Source organism: Plecotus auritus (assembly GCF_963455305.1).
Source record: "Plecotus auritus genome assembly, chromosome: 10".
In the NCBI taxonomy this organism is placed as follows: domain Eukaryota; kingdom Metazoa; phylum Chordata; class Mammalia; order Chiroptera; family Vespertilionidae; genus Plecotus; species Plecotus auritus.
Genome location: NC_137785.1, coordinates 53991469 through 54007894, shown reverse-complemented (window position 1 = coordinate 54007894; position 16426 = coordinate 53991469). Strand labels below are relative to the sequence as shown.

Here is a 16426-nt window from a genome sequence, read left to right as displayed (position 1 = left end):
GACACGGAAGAGCCAGGGTCAGGAGCAAGCCTGCTGTGCACCATGCCCCTCAGGGAGTGAGCAACAAGAGGGAGAGAGCAAGCTAGGCCTGCTGCCCCCTCCCAACAGCTATCCAGTTCAGACTGTGGATGTGCTCCGGGCCTGACTTCTGCTCCACTGCCGGCTGTCCCACCTTAAATGGCTTCCAGCACTAAGAAGGGGACAGCATAACCTTGATGCTAAGCAGGTGCCATTGCTCCATGTCTGCTGACAGAGTAGATGACTTTATGGTAGAGGTTGCAATCTGGTGACCTATTGTTTGCATCTTGCATGTAAATCATTAAGAAAACTGAATCAGGCCAGGCCAGCGTGGCTCAGTGGTTGTTGACCTATGAACTAGGAGGCCGCGGTTCAATTCCCGGTCAGGGCACATGCCCGGGGTTGCAGGCTTGATCTCTAGTATGGGGGAGTGCAGGAGGCAGCCAATCAATGATTCTCATCATTGATGTTTCTCTTTCTCCTTCTCCTTTCCTCTCTGAAATCATTAAAAAAATATTTTTAAAAAGTTCAATCAGTTGCCAACTTTTAAGCATCAACAGACCTTCCAGAAAAATAGGACTGTGGTCCAGCCGGTATGGCTCAAAAGTTGAGTGTCGACCTATGTATGCACCAAGTCCTAGTTCAATTCCCGGTTGGGGTCCATGTTTTGGGTTCGATCCCGTGTACCAAAAGGTCACCTGTTCAGTTCCCAGTCAGGGCACATACCCAGGTTGGGGTTTTGGTCTTCATATGGAAGACAGCTAATTGATGTCTTTCACAAGGATGTTTCTTTCTTTCTCTCTGAATTCAGTAAAAACACATATAAAAAAAATAAAAACAGGATTTGTGTTATTTGGAAAATTGAAGACCTGCCATCCTGGACTTTCATTCTCACAGTGCCTCTCACTTCCCTATTTCTCATTACTGGGGATGAGGGTTGGTCCCCAATGATCATCTTACATCCGGGTGGCAACCCTCTTTTACCTTTCCCTTCATTGTTTAGATTACCTACCTCACTCCCATAGCCACCTGAAGCTGCCACCTCCCCTCCATCTCCACTGCTCCCTGCTGACACCAAGATCCTCTGAGGTACTCCACTTGTCCCCCAAGGTCCAATGGATCATATCTACATTTCCAACATCTTTGGACTAGACAAGCCGAGTGAGATCAAGACAAGGATGTGGCTTTAGTTTATATTCACAACAGCTCACACACCTATTGGCTCAGGGTCAGCTGGACATGACTTCAGAGTTGCGGGATATACACCCACTCCTGCCCTTTCCTCCCATTAAAGAGAAAATATAACATAGTCGACAGTGGTTGGGTCGCAGTAACTTTATTGTAACAGAGAAACCAGGCTGCAGTAAGTCTACACGATTAGAGTAGATGGTGGTTATCTTTCTAAAGAGTGAATGAAGCCCTCGCCCCGCTGGAAGCACACGAAACCTGAATATCCTCTTGCCTGGCTCAACCCCGCATCACCCGACTTGGGACGGGAGACGAGTGGCTGCACAACAACACTGCACTCAGGTACGAGGACCACCTGGGCAGAGGCAACATCCCGGCGGGAGACAAGCAATCACTGAAGAGGATGCTGTTAACCACTGTCTGCCATTCTTTGCTGAGAAAGGTGAGGGTGTGGGGTGAGCAATAAATTACGTTCTTCATTCTTCAAATGAGTAAGTGCTACAGGGTGGGGCTGACGGTCAATCAAGCAGTACAAGGGGGTGAAAATCTAGGCTGGTTACAGATCTCTGTGCCTATGGAAAAGAGCAGCGCTGATTGAGAGAAGGGAACATTGAAATGCCCACAAGTAAGTACAAGAAGGAGAGCCTCCTTTTTTTTAATCTTTTTTTCTTAAGACCAGAAACGGCACCTTTTCGTGTTCCTTGTTGCAGTGGCAGCGACGCGCTGGCTTTCATGAAGCCAGTTTCTGTAATGTGGTCTGTGGGTTAGGCTGCTCAATCCGGGAGCACAAATGTGAGGCTGACCATTATTGCTGGAAACAGGTCTCTCACAGAGGCTCGAATACATGGCATCGACACCATCAGGTGCTTCGGTTAAAGCTTCTGGAATATTGCAATGGTGTGATTGATTGGTTTTTTGGCTATGACGTTCTTGTACATGTAAACTCTTTCGGAAAAGCTAGATACACACAGATGAGGGAGATTTTGGTTTAGAGCCACAAAGTTCCACGCACCAGCCACAGATGCCTCTGCCTAGTTCCCTACGCATCCTTTGCTGAGAAACCATTCCAACGCTGAGTTTTAAGTACTGTGGTTGAAAGAAATGATCTGCCCACCACCATCCACCCTCCCTCTTCCTCCGGGTGCATCTCACAGCAGCGGAGGTCGGCAGGGAGGTGGTCTCCGTTTCCTCTCATCAGGGAAATTACTTGGTGACCTGGTGAATGGCATGGGCAAGGTAGCCCACGTTGCCGGAGGTGACCCCTGCCACGGAGATGCGGCCGTCCTTTGTCATGTACACCGAGAACTCCTTGGTCAGCCGTTCCACCTGCAGAGAGAAGAATGCTTGGGCATGTCCAGCTCATGAATGGGTGTGTGTGTGTGTGTGTGTGTCCCCAGCCCTGGCACAACAGCCATGTATTAAGACAGAAAAAATAACAGAGGCTCTGTTTTTTTCAATTAAACCCTACTCCCAGAATTTGGTGTGTTAGCTTAGAGTGAAAGGAGGAGGAAAGTAGGGTGATGAATTCTGAGGAGGAACGGGTGAAAAAAATGTTAAGAGTCAGCTTTTGCAGGAAAAACAGATCCAGGATCCAGCTGTGGATCAGCTATTTTTCTAATTTGCAGGTTCCTGCTTGTTCTGGTATCTCTTAGAGAAGCAGTGGTTATCACAAAAAATGATGAAGACAAGTTCCGCTCTTTGGAAGTCTGCACCTCACGGAGGATGCAGATAGGTAAATCACTAATAAAAAACAAAGCAGAATGAATGCTACCTATGTATATACTTCATTTACCTAAAAGCCTCCAAAATGACTGTTTTCAGAGTCCACTCACCTGCTCGGGCTTCAGTCCTGTGAAACAAAACATGCCAATCTGGTCGGTGATGTGCTGCCAGTTGTGGGAGGAGCCCTCCTTCTTGAGGTTGGAGACCAGCTGGGTCCGCATGCTGATGATGCGGTCGGCCATGCCTTTCACTTCCTGCAACCTGTAAAAAGCCTGGGATGTAGCTCAATTCTGGCCAAGTCCCGTTAGATAGGCCACAGCTCACAGCATTTTCACCTTCCTTGAGTACTCCCGAGCGGACTCTAGTGTGTCCCTGACCGAGTCACATGCTGGTCCAAGAAGAAAAACTATTTTATAGCATTCTATTTTATACCCAGCTGGCGTGGCTCAGTGGTTGAGCGTTGACCTATGAACCAGGAGGTCATGGTGAGATTGCCAGTCAGGGCACATACCCAGGTTGTGAGCTTGATCCCCAGTGGGGGACATGTGATGGATGATTCTCTCTCATCATTGATGTTTCTATCTCTCTCTCCCCCTGCTCCCTTCCTCTCTGAAATCAGTAAAAAAATATATTAAGGAACAAACAAACACTGAGTAACACTACATTAGAGCTCAGGTGCCAAGGTACTCAGATGGTACAGATAATAAAAACCAAAAGGTGCAGAAATACCAATGCAATGCTTACTATTAAAATAAAAAAAGTATCATTTTCTTCAGGAAGTTTTCCTATGTAAGGTACTTCAATATGAACTTGAATCTACTTAACCTGGAGATGATGGAATAAAAGGAAATACCATCTTTGCATTATGTTCGTCTCTCCGAGGGAAAGACCAATGTATTTATTGGAAAGTGCTAACAAAAGGCACTCTTCTCTCCCTGCCCCCTTCCACATGTGGTAGCTGTGTGATGCTGTGCCTCACTAGTGGCCAATTATAAACCAGCTTTGAAGACTTAGTGGGGGGATGGGGGGAGGAGGCAGGTGGCTGGGGGCGGCCACGTGTCTTTACCATTGCTTTCGTAGATCGGGGCTGTTCAGAACGGTGGAGGCGATCCGGGCCCCGTTGACAGGAGGGTTGGAATACATGGGGCGAATCAAGATCTTCAACTGTGACTCCACCTTTTTGGCCTCATCGGCATCTTTGCAGACCACAGTGAAGGCTCCCACACGCTCACCTGAAAAGACAATGGATCTTGTCGTCTAGTTCTATCTAAAGCAAATCATGATTAAATGTGCTACACGTTAGCTGTTTCCAACAGAAACACCACAAAAATAACTTTTCTAAGTAAGAAGTTTTTAGCAACCAGGATGGTGAATCTGGGTACAACAGAAAGTTGAATACTAAAGAGTGTTTAAAGGTCTCTTTCTCTTGTATCCATCTTTGCGGCTCATGGAACAGTCACTGTTTAGAGAAGCAGTAATCAGTTTTCTTAGTTGGGAAAATTCAAGGACACTAAAGAAGATGTGGCTAAGATCAGTACAAATCATTTTACTGTCCTTCCTCTCTGGGGAAGGAGGGACAGGGACAACACACACGCACACACACACACACACCCACACACGCAACCCCATGCCTGTGTGGCACCCCTCCCAGCACTTCCTCCATGTCATCAGAACACACTCGCACGGGGTCCTTCACTTTACCGTATAAGCCCATGTTCTTGGCATAGGACTGGCAGAGGCAAACATTAATGCCCTGTTCGATGAAGTGGCGCACAGCCCAGGCATCCTTGTTGCCATCGCCGCTGGCAAAGCCTTGGTAGGCCATGTCGAAGAACGCAAAGAGGTTGTTTTTCTGGGAAGGGAAAGAGAAGAGGACCAAAGCTTCAGGCAGCCCCTCCCAAGACGCCCAGATGGTCACTGTGCTTACCGGGACCAGGCCTGCCTCACAGAGACAGAAGCAACAGTCTCCTCCCCAGGTGGCAGCTTGGCAACGTTTCCGTTTCCTAAGAGTTCAGATATCAATGTACTAGTGTATTTTTTTACTCCGGTTGGTATGGTCCCTCAAGAAGACACTAAGAAAGGAGAATCTTAATCTCCATCTCCCCAGGCAGCTGCTTAGTCAAATGGGAAGCTCGTTTTAGGCCCTCCGTGGTTGGGTAATTATTTCAGTTTAGTCAGCACAGGATCAGCAGCAGCCTTTCTGGAGCTAATGTCACCCTAGCAGACTCATCTTATACCCAGGGCTCAGGGGCCGGCCACGTCAGAGCCATTTCCTCCTGAAAGTGCTCTCTGAATGCTGCTTCTCTTTCTCTCTCTGTTTGCAGCGGAGGTTTGACAGAATGTAAAGGAAGGGGAACCAAAAGGAGTGACAGTGGGGATGCAGGAGTATCTTCCTCCCTGGGAATTCTGACGCGTGCCTTCGCTGCCAGCTGACCCCATGAGTGACAATGGTGATGCCGAGGGGAGTGGCAAGGATAGGAGGGGACATGAAAAAGTGGAAAAGGATGAAAAAGTTTAACCACTGACCAGGACAGCTGGAGACCCCACCAGGAGACATGTGGGGCCAGTGGCTGCCTACTATACAGGCCAGGCAATGACAAAGTCTGATCAGAATTTCCTAGACCCGGCTGAGGAACAAAAATTATTTCCACCCTGCTCATGTAGCATCAAGTACAGAAGTGTTAATCTCGCTAATGTGGAGCTCTTTCCTGGCTATTTTTTTAAAAAAATATATTTTATTGATCTTTTACAGAGAGGAAGGGAGAGGGACAGAGAGTCAGAAACATCGATGAGAGAGAAACATCGATGAGCTGCCTCTTGCACCCCCCACACTGGGGATGTGCCCGCAACCAAGGTACATGCCCTTGACTGGAATCGAACCTGGGACCCTTCAGTCCACAGGCCGACGCTCTATCCACTGAGCCCAACAGGTCAGGGCTCTTTCCTGGCTATTAATAATGTGTGGACCTGGCCAGTGGGGCTCAATGGCTGAGTGTTGACTCCTGAACCAGGAGGTCATGGTTCGATTCACAGTCAGGGCATATGCCCGGGTTGTGGGCTCCAACCCCAGTAGGATCGTGTAAAAGGCAGCCAATCAGTGATTTTCTCTCATTACTGATGTTTCTCTATCTCTCTCTCCACCTTCCTTCCTCTCTGAAATAAATAAAAACATTTTTTTTTAAAAAGTGTGGAAATTTCACGTGGGCTCCAGATCGGTGTCACTGTTCAGATGTTGCCAGTGGAGCACCGAAGGCTAGTTACCGCACAGAACTGTCCCCAGTCAGTTCACCCCTCACCTTCACCACGGAGGCTATCTCCTTCCACTGCTCGGGGCGAGGGTCCACTCCCGTGGGGTTGTGGGCACAGGCATGCAAGAGGAGAACACTTTGCTGTGGCATTTTCTAAAAAGAGAAATAACCATGAGATTGCTTTGCAGCTTAACAAGGAGATCATTTTCCCAAAATGCCACAGGGTCACCATCCCTTGGTAAATAACAAAAAGAACCCAAGGTCTGGGAGTTGGCTCATCCTCCATATTTTAAGTCAGAACACGCTGGGCGACCTCAAGTCTCCACAAGGAGGTTTACTCCTGATTCTCTCCCCCACTGAGAGCCACTTACGGAAATGTCCTCCATGGCGCCCGTGAAGTCAAAGCCGCACGTCTTGGGGTCATAGTAGCGATAGCCCTGCAGCTGCATGCCGGCGTCCCTGAAGATGGGTGTGTGGTTCCCCCAGGTCGGTTTGGGCAGAAAGACATCTCGGCTGAACTTGAAAAATCTTTGCTGCGAGATGGGATGAAAGGGAATGAAAAACCGATGAAAGGGGAGGTGAAAAAAAGTTTATCTGTTTTACGGAAAAGACAATTTTTCTCTCCTGAAACCCAGGTCCTCTCCCTGAGTGAGAGCCAGTACTGACTAAGCAGCGAGACTGCCCGGTGGAAACCCAGGCTCTGACAGTTAAATGGCCGTGTGGCCAAGGACCTACCTGGGCCTCCCTTTCTCCATCTGTAAGATGGTGTTACCTGAACCTCCTTCAGAAAGATTAAATGAGTTAAAATATAAAAGCTCCTAGTAACGGGATGTGCTCAACAAATGATATTCATTATTATATTGTCTTACTATAATTATAATGTCTTTGTGATTCCTTCCAGGTACTTTAATTTTTAACCCCCAAGTTCATTTATCAGGGAATGAGAAGTCTTCCAATGTTGTGGAGACAGGAAGTCTACTTCTGGGTCAGCAAACACACATGCGGTAGAAAACCCCATCATCCTTATAGCTCTTTGCTGAAGAAATTTCCAGACTCACCAGAAAGCTGGCTCCGATCCTTAAGGCCCCGGTTCCAGAAATGGTCTGCACGGTGACATACTGAGGGAGAGACACGAGGTCAGTGAGGCACCACTCCCGTAACTCAGCAGAGCAGAGGCCAAGTGCACAGAGGCTGCGACACCCCCAAACGAGCATCAGGAAATGAGAGAACGGTACTGCTTCATTTCCCCATTTACTAAGCCACAGACTGACTGGACTCTCCTCATTGGTTCCCCAAAGGGCGGTCTCTTCAGTTTCCAATAGCCCTGCTGATGCAGAAGCTAATTCCTTACAGCCTGTTAGTAGCACCATCCCGTGTTACGTGAGAAACTTTCAGGACACAAAATCCCCATCTCCCAGTGGAAAAAAAAAAAGGCACTAAGAACAGTTACTACATTTAAACATCGTATCTAATAGAGGGAATACGCTAATTGACCATCACTCCGTCACAAAAGATGGCTGCACCTACAGCTGAGGCCAAGTTCCCATAAGGAGCATTAATGAGCAATCAGCAGGGACCTGAGGCTACGCCCTCCCCACCCCTGTGGGGCTTGACAGGGGACCTCAGGCTGTGTCCCCCGCCTGGCAGGGCTTGATGGGGGACCTCAGGCCATGCCCCCCGTCCTGGCGCCAGGCCAGGGGACCTGAGGCTACGCCCCCTGCCCGACGGGGCTTGACAAGGGTGGGACTGGCCAGGTCTGGATCTAGCCCAATGGGGGTGGGTGGGCACGGCCGGGTCTGGGTCTCACGCGATTTTGAGGCCCATGTGGGTAGGTGGGGACTTGACTCTGGGTCCCATGGTGCACCCCAGACTCTGACAGGAGGAAGGTTTTCATATACATTTTACTACTTTTCTTTCATCTCTGACACTTCTATTATAGAGAAAGGGCAAATAGCAATATTAAATCATTTCCTCTTTTTTTAAATTTAATAAATTTTTATTGTTCAGATTATTACAATTGTTTCTCCTTTTTTCCCCCCATAGCTCCCCTCCACCCGGTTCCCACCCCACCTTCTGCCCTTACCTCCCCCCCACTGTTCTTATCCATAGGTGTACGATTTAAATTATTTCCTCTAATTAATCCCCTTTTAATGTGCACGAATTTCATGTACCGGGCCACTAGGTGTTGTAGAATTATACAAAATGGAATGACTCTCCGAACATCAAAGGTCCTTGAAAAGTACCTTAGACTAACATTACTACATATTAAAGGTTGTCTAAGAGGCTCCTTTTACGAGTTTTCAGAATCTGAAATATTAATCATTTGGATAGATGCCTGAGTAGATCTGTTTCTTCAAACCAGTCCATGTTAGGAGATGAGTAAGAAACCACAATCGGTTTTTTTCTTTTTTTTTTTTTTAAGGCACCATAGAAGCAAGGCTCTACAAAACATCAACCTATTTTCTGGACTGGCGGACACTGGATTAAATGGGAGGAACCCAACCAACAAACTCTTTCCTAAACAAAGTTAAGTCTCTGCAAACTTTGGCGTGATAAAAATAAAAACCTGGCTGTAGATCTGATACCAATGATTCACAAAGGCACAGCAATTTATAAAACACAAGCTGATGTTCTTTTAAGATAGGCCAGTCTCATACTTACGTAACAACTGGCTAGAGGTACACAGACTAAGCAAAAATTACAGGAAAAAACCCCAGAAGTTTTCACAAGGGGTTAACAGGTGGTTGACTGTATGGATATCAGCCAAACCATATTCTGTCCATGACTTATGGTCATTGCTCCATCACCACTGGGTCAAGGTTATACCTTTTACTCTGAGTCAATGAACTAACCTGTGGACTTAGAACAGTCTTGTAAATAAAATGTATTTATTCTGTCCTTGGAGGGGTACGGAGGGGAGAAGTGTTGGCTTAGTTTTATTACTTTGTGTGTTTTCCCCAGACTTAAACAGAAAAACAAGTTTAAACAGACACATGTATCCATTAGAAAAACATATATGTTTCAAAAGAAAGGCACACGAGCCCTTGTGTCAGGTGAGCTGTTTGGTGGCCCGCATGCTTGATGCTGGTCTTTACTACAAGTGTGCGCCTGCAAATACTCCACGGTACAAACGGGAATCTGTGCAAAAAGCTTATGTGCCGTGACCTTTAGGGCCCTCTCTCTTCCACAAGAAGGGACCCCTCAGGGAGCTGGAAGGAGATAACTAAGGGACACCTGTGCTCCTCCATCATGGCTGCGGTGATGCTCCCTGGAGCTCAGAGAGGAGGGAGGCAGCAGGAAGGGAGCACGGCTGCGAGGGACCAGCAGAGTGCCCGCTGGTCCCAGCTGCCAGAGCCTACCTGTGGCTTGTTTCCTGCTTGCTTCCGCCATCTGAGCTGGAAGCTTAGGACATGAGGGTGGGGGCTAAGCATAGCCTAAAACTAGGGATAGTTTGGAGTTTCTAAAGCATATTTAATGTAAAATGAACATAAGCACATAGAAACTAACAGAAAAGCAGTGTCAAATCTATCAAATCACTACCATATTTTTGGAACTGGTATTATAGGAAATCATCTATTTAATTAGGGCCAATTTATTAGCTAAAGAAGAGATATTAGCAAAAGTGTGGCCACCTCAAAACCATCACCAGGCACAAAGTGGTGTTTCTTTTCTTATTTGTTTTAAATTGTTTGAATCATCTCAAATGCATTTAAAATTATTACATTTAACGACAGACCCTGTACGACGCCGGAGTCTGCTCGCTTACCCGGCCGCTTTTCAGCACTTCGCTGTTCTCGCCCAGGGCCAGCTCCGCAGACGCCTTACAAAACTCGGCCAGCCCCCCGATGGGCAGGTATTCCTTGTCCAGGTTTTTTGCAGCAATCTGGGCCTCTGCCTAGACAAGAGGAAAAGCATCCGTTTGGCTCTTTTCCCCTGGAATTACCTCGGTTAATACAGGTGGGGCAAAAGTTGGTTTACAGTTTTTTCATAAAGAAAATACAACAAATAAATAATAATACAAGAATAAACTGTGTTTCGTGTAAACCTCCTTTTGCCCCAGCCTGTATTAAACATTTTCTACTTAAATTTTGGAGGCAAAGCGTTATTTTTTTATTTGGAGGAATGACAGACACATCACCATCCACTTTGGAAGTGGCAAAGCAGCACATTCATATTTCAGTGGAGGAGGGAAAGATGCAAAGGAAGACATAATTTCTTAAAAAAAGAATTGTTCTTAGAGGTTAGTTAAATTGTAACTATAGTAACCAATAGTAAGACTGCTAATAAATATGCAACAAAAATAATGAAAATTATTCTATTGTTCGATAGGAAGAAGGGACAGAGTATGTCTGTGTAAGAAGGTGGGCTTTATTAAGGCAATTAAAACGAGAGAAATGGAAAATAAGAGTAATGCCCGTCCACAAAGGCCTAATTCTCTGACTGAAATAGCACTGAAATTCTTGGTCCTTTTGCGCACTCTCAGAATTACAATGACATTATGCCTCTTTCACAGACAATCACAGAAATGTAACCTTAGGAAGGACCATGCGGTTCCAATGGCTCTCTTTTACAGCCTGATGGCAACAGTTAGTACCAGAACCTCAACCTGGGTCTCCTGACTCCCAGTCCAGCGGTCTTTCGGCCACTCCCTGGGGGCTCCCGGCAGTTTACTTATCCCAGCCAGGCAGGAGATGGACGGCAAGCTCACCTTCCGGATACTGGGGAGCACGTAAGGCTTTCCATTATCGTCCCGGTAGGCACCAACTCCCAGGTTCATCTTTTTGCTGTTGGTGTCTCTTTTAAAGGCTTCTGTGACTCCCAGGATGGGATCTGGGGGCCCCATCTCCACATGGGCCCACCAGGAGCTGAAATGGGAAAGACAAGACATCAGTTACAGAAGCAAGATTCCCACGGCCAGAGACATCTTGGATCTGCCACAAATCCACTTCAACGCTTGGTTGCATGTTTACTATGCACACGGTAAGGCAACAGGCACCATAATTCAATAATGCATCAGACCTCAGAGCACCTCGCAGAAGGGCGGGGAAGACCAATAATTTCAATACGAGTCCTATGAGAAGCGGAAGGGGCCACCTCCCCGAATCACCCTGGGGAGGACAGGATGCATGTGTAGGCTTTCAAAGCGGTCCAGACCTGACCTGAATTCCCAGGCAAAGACTATTTCAAGTAATTTGCAGTGAGAAGCTGAGAATGGTAAAAGATGAAACTAGAGAAGCCATGACCAGTGTAAGAGGATAATGTGACAATTCCCCCCACCCCAAGGGGCTTGGGTTTTTATCCTGTTCCCAAATTTGTTAAGGGTGCCATTTGGAGAGCTTGTTAAAACGTTTCCTCGGCCCCACCTTGGATGTAGTGAAAATATGGGAATCATTTTTGGGGGAGGGGGGGAGGAGTATGGTGATCAGGTAGGGGGAGTGACATGAATATACCTGAATTTTTATTTTTTTTCAAATATATTTTTTATTGATTTTAGAGAGGAAGAGAGAGGGGGAGAGAGAATAGAAATATCAATGATGATGAGAGAGAATCAGTGATCAGCTGCCTCCTGCACAGTCTCACTGTGGATTGAGGCCACATGTGCCCTGACTGGAAATTGAACTGTGACCTCCTGGTTCATAGGTCGACACTCAACCACTGAGCCATGCTGGCCGGGCATGAATATACTTCCATTTTTAGAGCCAGTCTGTAAAATGAGGCACAACCCTGCCTATATCACAGGGTTTTTGTAAGAATGAAAGGAGTTATCCTATATAATAAAAGGCTAATATGCAAATTGTCCCCTCGGGAGTTCGACAGCTCGCCATGACATACGCTGACAACCAAGGGGTGGCGAGGAACGAAGGAAGGCACCGGCCGGCAGCCAGAGGAAGGCAGGCTCCAATCGGCAGCCAGGCCTAGGGACCCTACCCATGCGCAAATCTCATGCACTGGGCTTCTAGTTAACTATAAAACAGAACAGAGCCTGGTACAGAGTGAGTACTTGATATTAGCTGGTATCACTGTTACTAAGTTATCCCACTACACTCTTATTTATAACCTCTGTGCCACTAAGCCTGGTGAGGGAAGTACGCAGAGAATTCAAGGAACACGTGGTCACCAGGCTTTATGATAAAATACAGGTCTTTCCTGCTTTTCAATAACTTAAGTCTTTTCTAGAGTCTCGGGAGATATTATCATTCTTCCTCCTCAAGAGTCCCACTGCCAGGCTTCCTGGTTGCTCCAGTATCTCAGCAACAGTAAGAAACAGGTACCCCAAGCAACTTCCGAACAGGGCCTGAAGCAAGCTTTTGTTGCTCCCTACCCACAATTCAGACCCTGGAGACACAGAGGCACCTGCCTGTCTATATCACTGTCACCAGCTGATGACTGAAAGGAATACTTTGAATGTCAAGGACATATGATAGAGCTTCTAGTAAGCAATTTTCATTTTTAAAAAGATGGCTCTGTCTCCATGGTCGTCAATCAATGATGACAGAGCCGTTGCCCCTAATCACAGGACAGAAGTACCCTTGTTCCTGGTGGGAAGAGCACTGATTTGTCATGTTCTTTAAAACGTTTATTTGGCAGAGAAATCCTCTCAGAAACAGCCTTGAGTCTTCCGGCAGAGATTGAATTGAGAGTAATATCTTTTAAGAAGAATTCTAAAAGCAATTTGAATATATTCAACCTTAAAAATCTAAATACAGGAGCAGGGATTCTCAATTTGATCAGTCCTACATCAGTAATTATGTTCAGGTCCTCCATGTCCTTCATTATTCCACTCCTTAAATGGGTAATGACTATCACAGTTTAAGAACTTTGATGTCTTTAAACAGATAGTACTTGATAAAAATGAGTGCTCTAGCCCTGGCCAGTTTGGCTCAGTGGATAGAGCGTCGGCCTGCGGACTGAAGGGTCTCGGGTTCGATTCTGGTCAAGGGCATGTACCTTGGTTGCGGGCACATCCCCAGCAGGAGGTGTGCAGGAGGCAGCTAATGGATGTTTCTCTCTCATCAATGTTTCTCACTCTCTATCCCTCTCCCTTCCTCTCTGTAAAAAAATCAATAAAAAAAAATATATATATATTTTTAAAAAAATGAGTGCTCTAGGGATGAAGTTGAGGCGGACAACCAGTGGCCTACAAAGCGATTCCTCTCAATGAACTTTGGACATAAGCTCAAAGCCTGAGCTATTAAGCAATACTGACCAGACAACCAAAATATGTTAGGTACAAAGTATTCTGATAAGCATTAGCGATTTATTTATTTATTTTTAAAAAATATATTTTATTGATTTTTACAGACAGGAAGGGAGAGGGATAGAAAGTTAGAAACATCGATGAGAGAGAAACATCGATCAGCTGCCTCCCGCACACCCCCCACTGGGGATGTGCCCACAACCAAGGCACATGCCCCTGACCGGAACCGAACCTGGGAAACCCCAGTCCGCAGGCCGACGCTCCATCCACCGAGCCAAACCAGCCAGAGCAAGCATTTGCGATTTAAATGCCTTGCCGTATTCCTGGGAGTCTACTTAGCAATTTTTAGGTTTTTTTTTTTAATCCTCACCTGAGGACAAAGTTATTAATTTTTAGAGAGGGGGTAGGGAAAGAGAGAAACATCAATGTGAGAGCGAAACATTGATTGGTTGCCTCCTGTAAGCACCTGGACTGGGGATTGAACCCACAACCTTGGCATATTGGGACGACACTCCAACCAACTGAGCTCCCTGGCCAGGGCCCAAACTATTAAAAAACAAACATTTTGCATCCCCAGTTCCCTATATGTGTAGGCTTTGATGTAAGAAGCAATAGCAAAATGTCATATTTGTTTCTATTGCATTGATTAAAAAAAAAATCAAACTGATGTTTAAAATAAAAATACTCAAATTGAAAGACATGCAGGCACTATTCTAAGTGCTGAGATATAACAGTGAACAAGGCTGGTCCAGTCTCTGTTTTCATGGAATTTACATGCTAACGGGGGAAAGACGGAAGAGAAAAATGAGTCAGGCTCCCGAACTGAAACATGACTAAAAGGTCACACCCATAGGGATTTCCACTAAATAGTATAAACAGAACCACAGACCACCCAACCGAATCCATAAAACAAGAGATCACTTTAACATTACTACAGTGGTGACGCCAACTTTCTCTTGCCCATAATTTTAGGCACCCCTTCCTCTTCTCCAAATTTGCTGCATAAATGGTAATAGCCGCTCCCTAATTCTGGGCCAGCAGGTAGGCTGACTTAAAGAGCACACCTGACAGCCAAGAAGGAACCAAATCAAGAAGCTAAGACAGTGTGAAAGCCTGCGAGAAACTATTGCCAAGAGTGTGGGGCTTTGCAAAGGTCAAATTGTTCGGCTGGCTTAACGACGGCATACAACATGCAAAGGAAAGGCCAAGGCCGGGGAAAGAGGTCAAGGCTTTGCTCGCTGGAGTGAGTATCTATCCGGTTGTGGTGTTTTGGAGACTCGGTTCCAGATGAGGCAGTACTTAAGGGCACTGTCCCCCATCGGCTTGTTGAGAGAACTAAATCGCCTGGCTCAGGTCTCCACTAGGAAGTACCAATTCGTTGAATGCCCTGTACTTTTTCTCTGCAGACACTCGTTTGGGATAATGTACAGGATGGGGTAAAAGTAGGTTTACTGCTGTGAGTACGTGAAACAGAGTGTATTCCTGTATTATTATTTATTCGTGTATTCTTTTCCCTAGGAACAACTGTATACCTAAGGTTGCCCCGCCCTGCATTTGTAATCTCTCAGGCTTCTTCACCGCAGCGTCTATCACTGGCTGATATCTGGTCCAGGACCTGGCTGGCTCTCTGAAACTCTGGTGACGAAATACTGACTAAATGAAAGAGCAGCGTGAGATGGAGAAAGGACGGCCACTCCCCTCCAGCTAGATCTCAGGGCTTCAAAAAAGAGGTGCACTACACTCCCACTCTTCTCCATCCAAAGGCCAAAGGGTAGAGGGGAAGGGTCACAGGTGAGGATGCTACGCGTCAAGGTCATGGGATGCAAAGAGGATAGCCGGCCGGGTCTCAAAGCCAGGGTCCCGGGCACTTCCTTCTCCCGGGCACACACACGGCAGCCAGCCGCCAGCCCGCGCACCCCGCTCGGCCAGGGAGGCCAAGACGTGTGAGCTCGCAGCCCCTCAGGTAGCCCGTCAAGGGCACACCGTTGGCGCACCGGTCCCCGGCCGGCGCCGCAGCCAATGGGCGCGAGGCAGCCCGGACCCTGCAGCCAATGAGCGTGAGGCCCGACCGCGCCGTGGCCCGTGGGCTCTCCCTTGGCCCCCCCTGCTCCCCTCCCCCCGCGCAGAATCTGTGCCTCGTGACCCCCACCTTGAATGGGAGTCCGAGTGCCGTGGAGGGCCATACTTCATCACCCAGGGGAACGCGTTGGCACGCTCTCCTGCGGTCTCGGGGGCAGGGGAGGGGAGGGATGTAGGACCCCGAGGGTCACTGTGAGGCGCCGCCATCAATCCGTGCGCGTGTGTGTGCGTGCGTGTGTGTCTGCGGTGTCCGTGGCTCGGGGGGCAGGCCCGTCTCCCCGGCTCCGTCTTCCCCGCTTACCTGGCTCGGGCAGAAGCCACGCCCGCGAGGCCTGGGTGGAAGGCGGCGGCGGCCCCGGACAGGACACGGCAGGAGTGCAGCAGGGCCATGGTGGACACGCGGGCAGTGGCAGCAGCAGCAGCACGGAGCGAGGGCAGCGCAGACTGCGGGAGGTAAGGACAGCGACTTCCCCGCGGGGCTAGAGCGGCCGGGCCGAGCCGCGCCACAGCGGACCCTGGCGGCCGGAGCCGGCGCTGGGCGGGCGCTGGGCGGGCGCGGGGCCTGGGTCCGCCCGCCCCCACGTGGGCGTCGCCGGGCCACGTGGTCCCGGAGAACCGTGACGACACTGCGGGTCTCGAGGTGTCGCGAGGGGGCAGCTCGGGAGCGGTGGCAGCTATTATACCATTTGGAAAGATGGGAACATGGCTGATGTAGGTAAAGTCATTTGCCTAGTAGCATCATAAAGCCAGTAACAAGGTGGACGACCCTCGATCTTCAGCCCACTGCTTCCCTAAGTGCAAATCACCTCACTTTCATTCTCTTTTTAAAATATATATTTTTATTGATTTCAGAGAGGAAGGGAGAGGGAGAGAGAGATAGGAACATCAATGATGAGAGAGAATCATTGATCACCTGCCTCCTGCACGCTCCACACTGGGATCCAGCCAGCAACCCTGACCAGGAGTGGAACCG

At 47.9% G+C, this 16426-nt stretch overlaps 1 protein-coding gene across 1 annotated transcript; it reads right to left on the bottom strand.

Moving 5' to 3' along the window:
- Window positions 1–1338: 1338 nt before the first annotated feature.
- On the bottom strand, window positions 1339–15953 carry GOT2 (glutamic-oxaloacetic transaminase 2). The gene is made up of 10 exons (XM_080645851.1): window positions 15755–15953; window positions 10885–11041; window positions 9943–10071; window positions 7235–7294; window positions 6548–6709; window positions 6225–6329; window positions 4630–4780; window positions 3995–4160; window positions 3039–3189; window positions 1339–2532 (listed from the first exon to the last, which is right to left on the bottom strand). The coding sequence occupies exons 1-10, from the start codon at window positions 15841–15843 to the stop codon at window positions 2410–2412; spliced, it is 1293 nt and encodes a 430-aa protein (XP_080501977.1). The 5' UTR covers window positions 15844–15953; the 3' UTR covers window positions 1339–2409.
- Window positions 15954–16426: the final 473 nt, after the last annotated feature.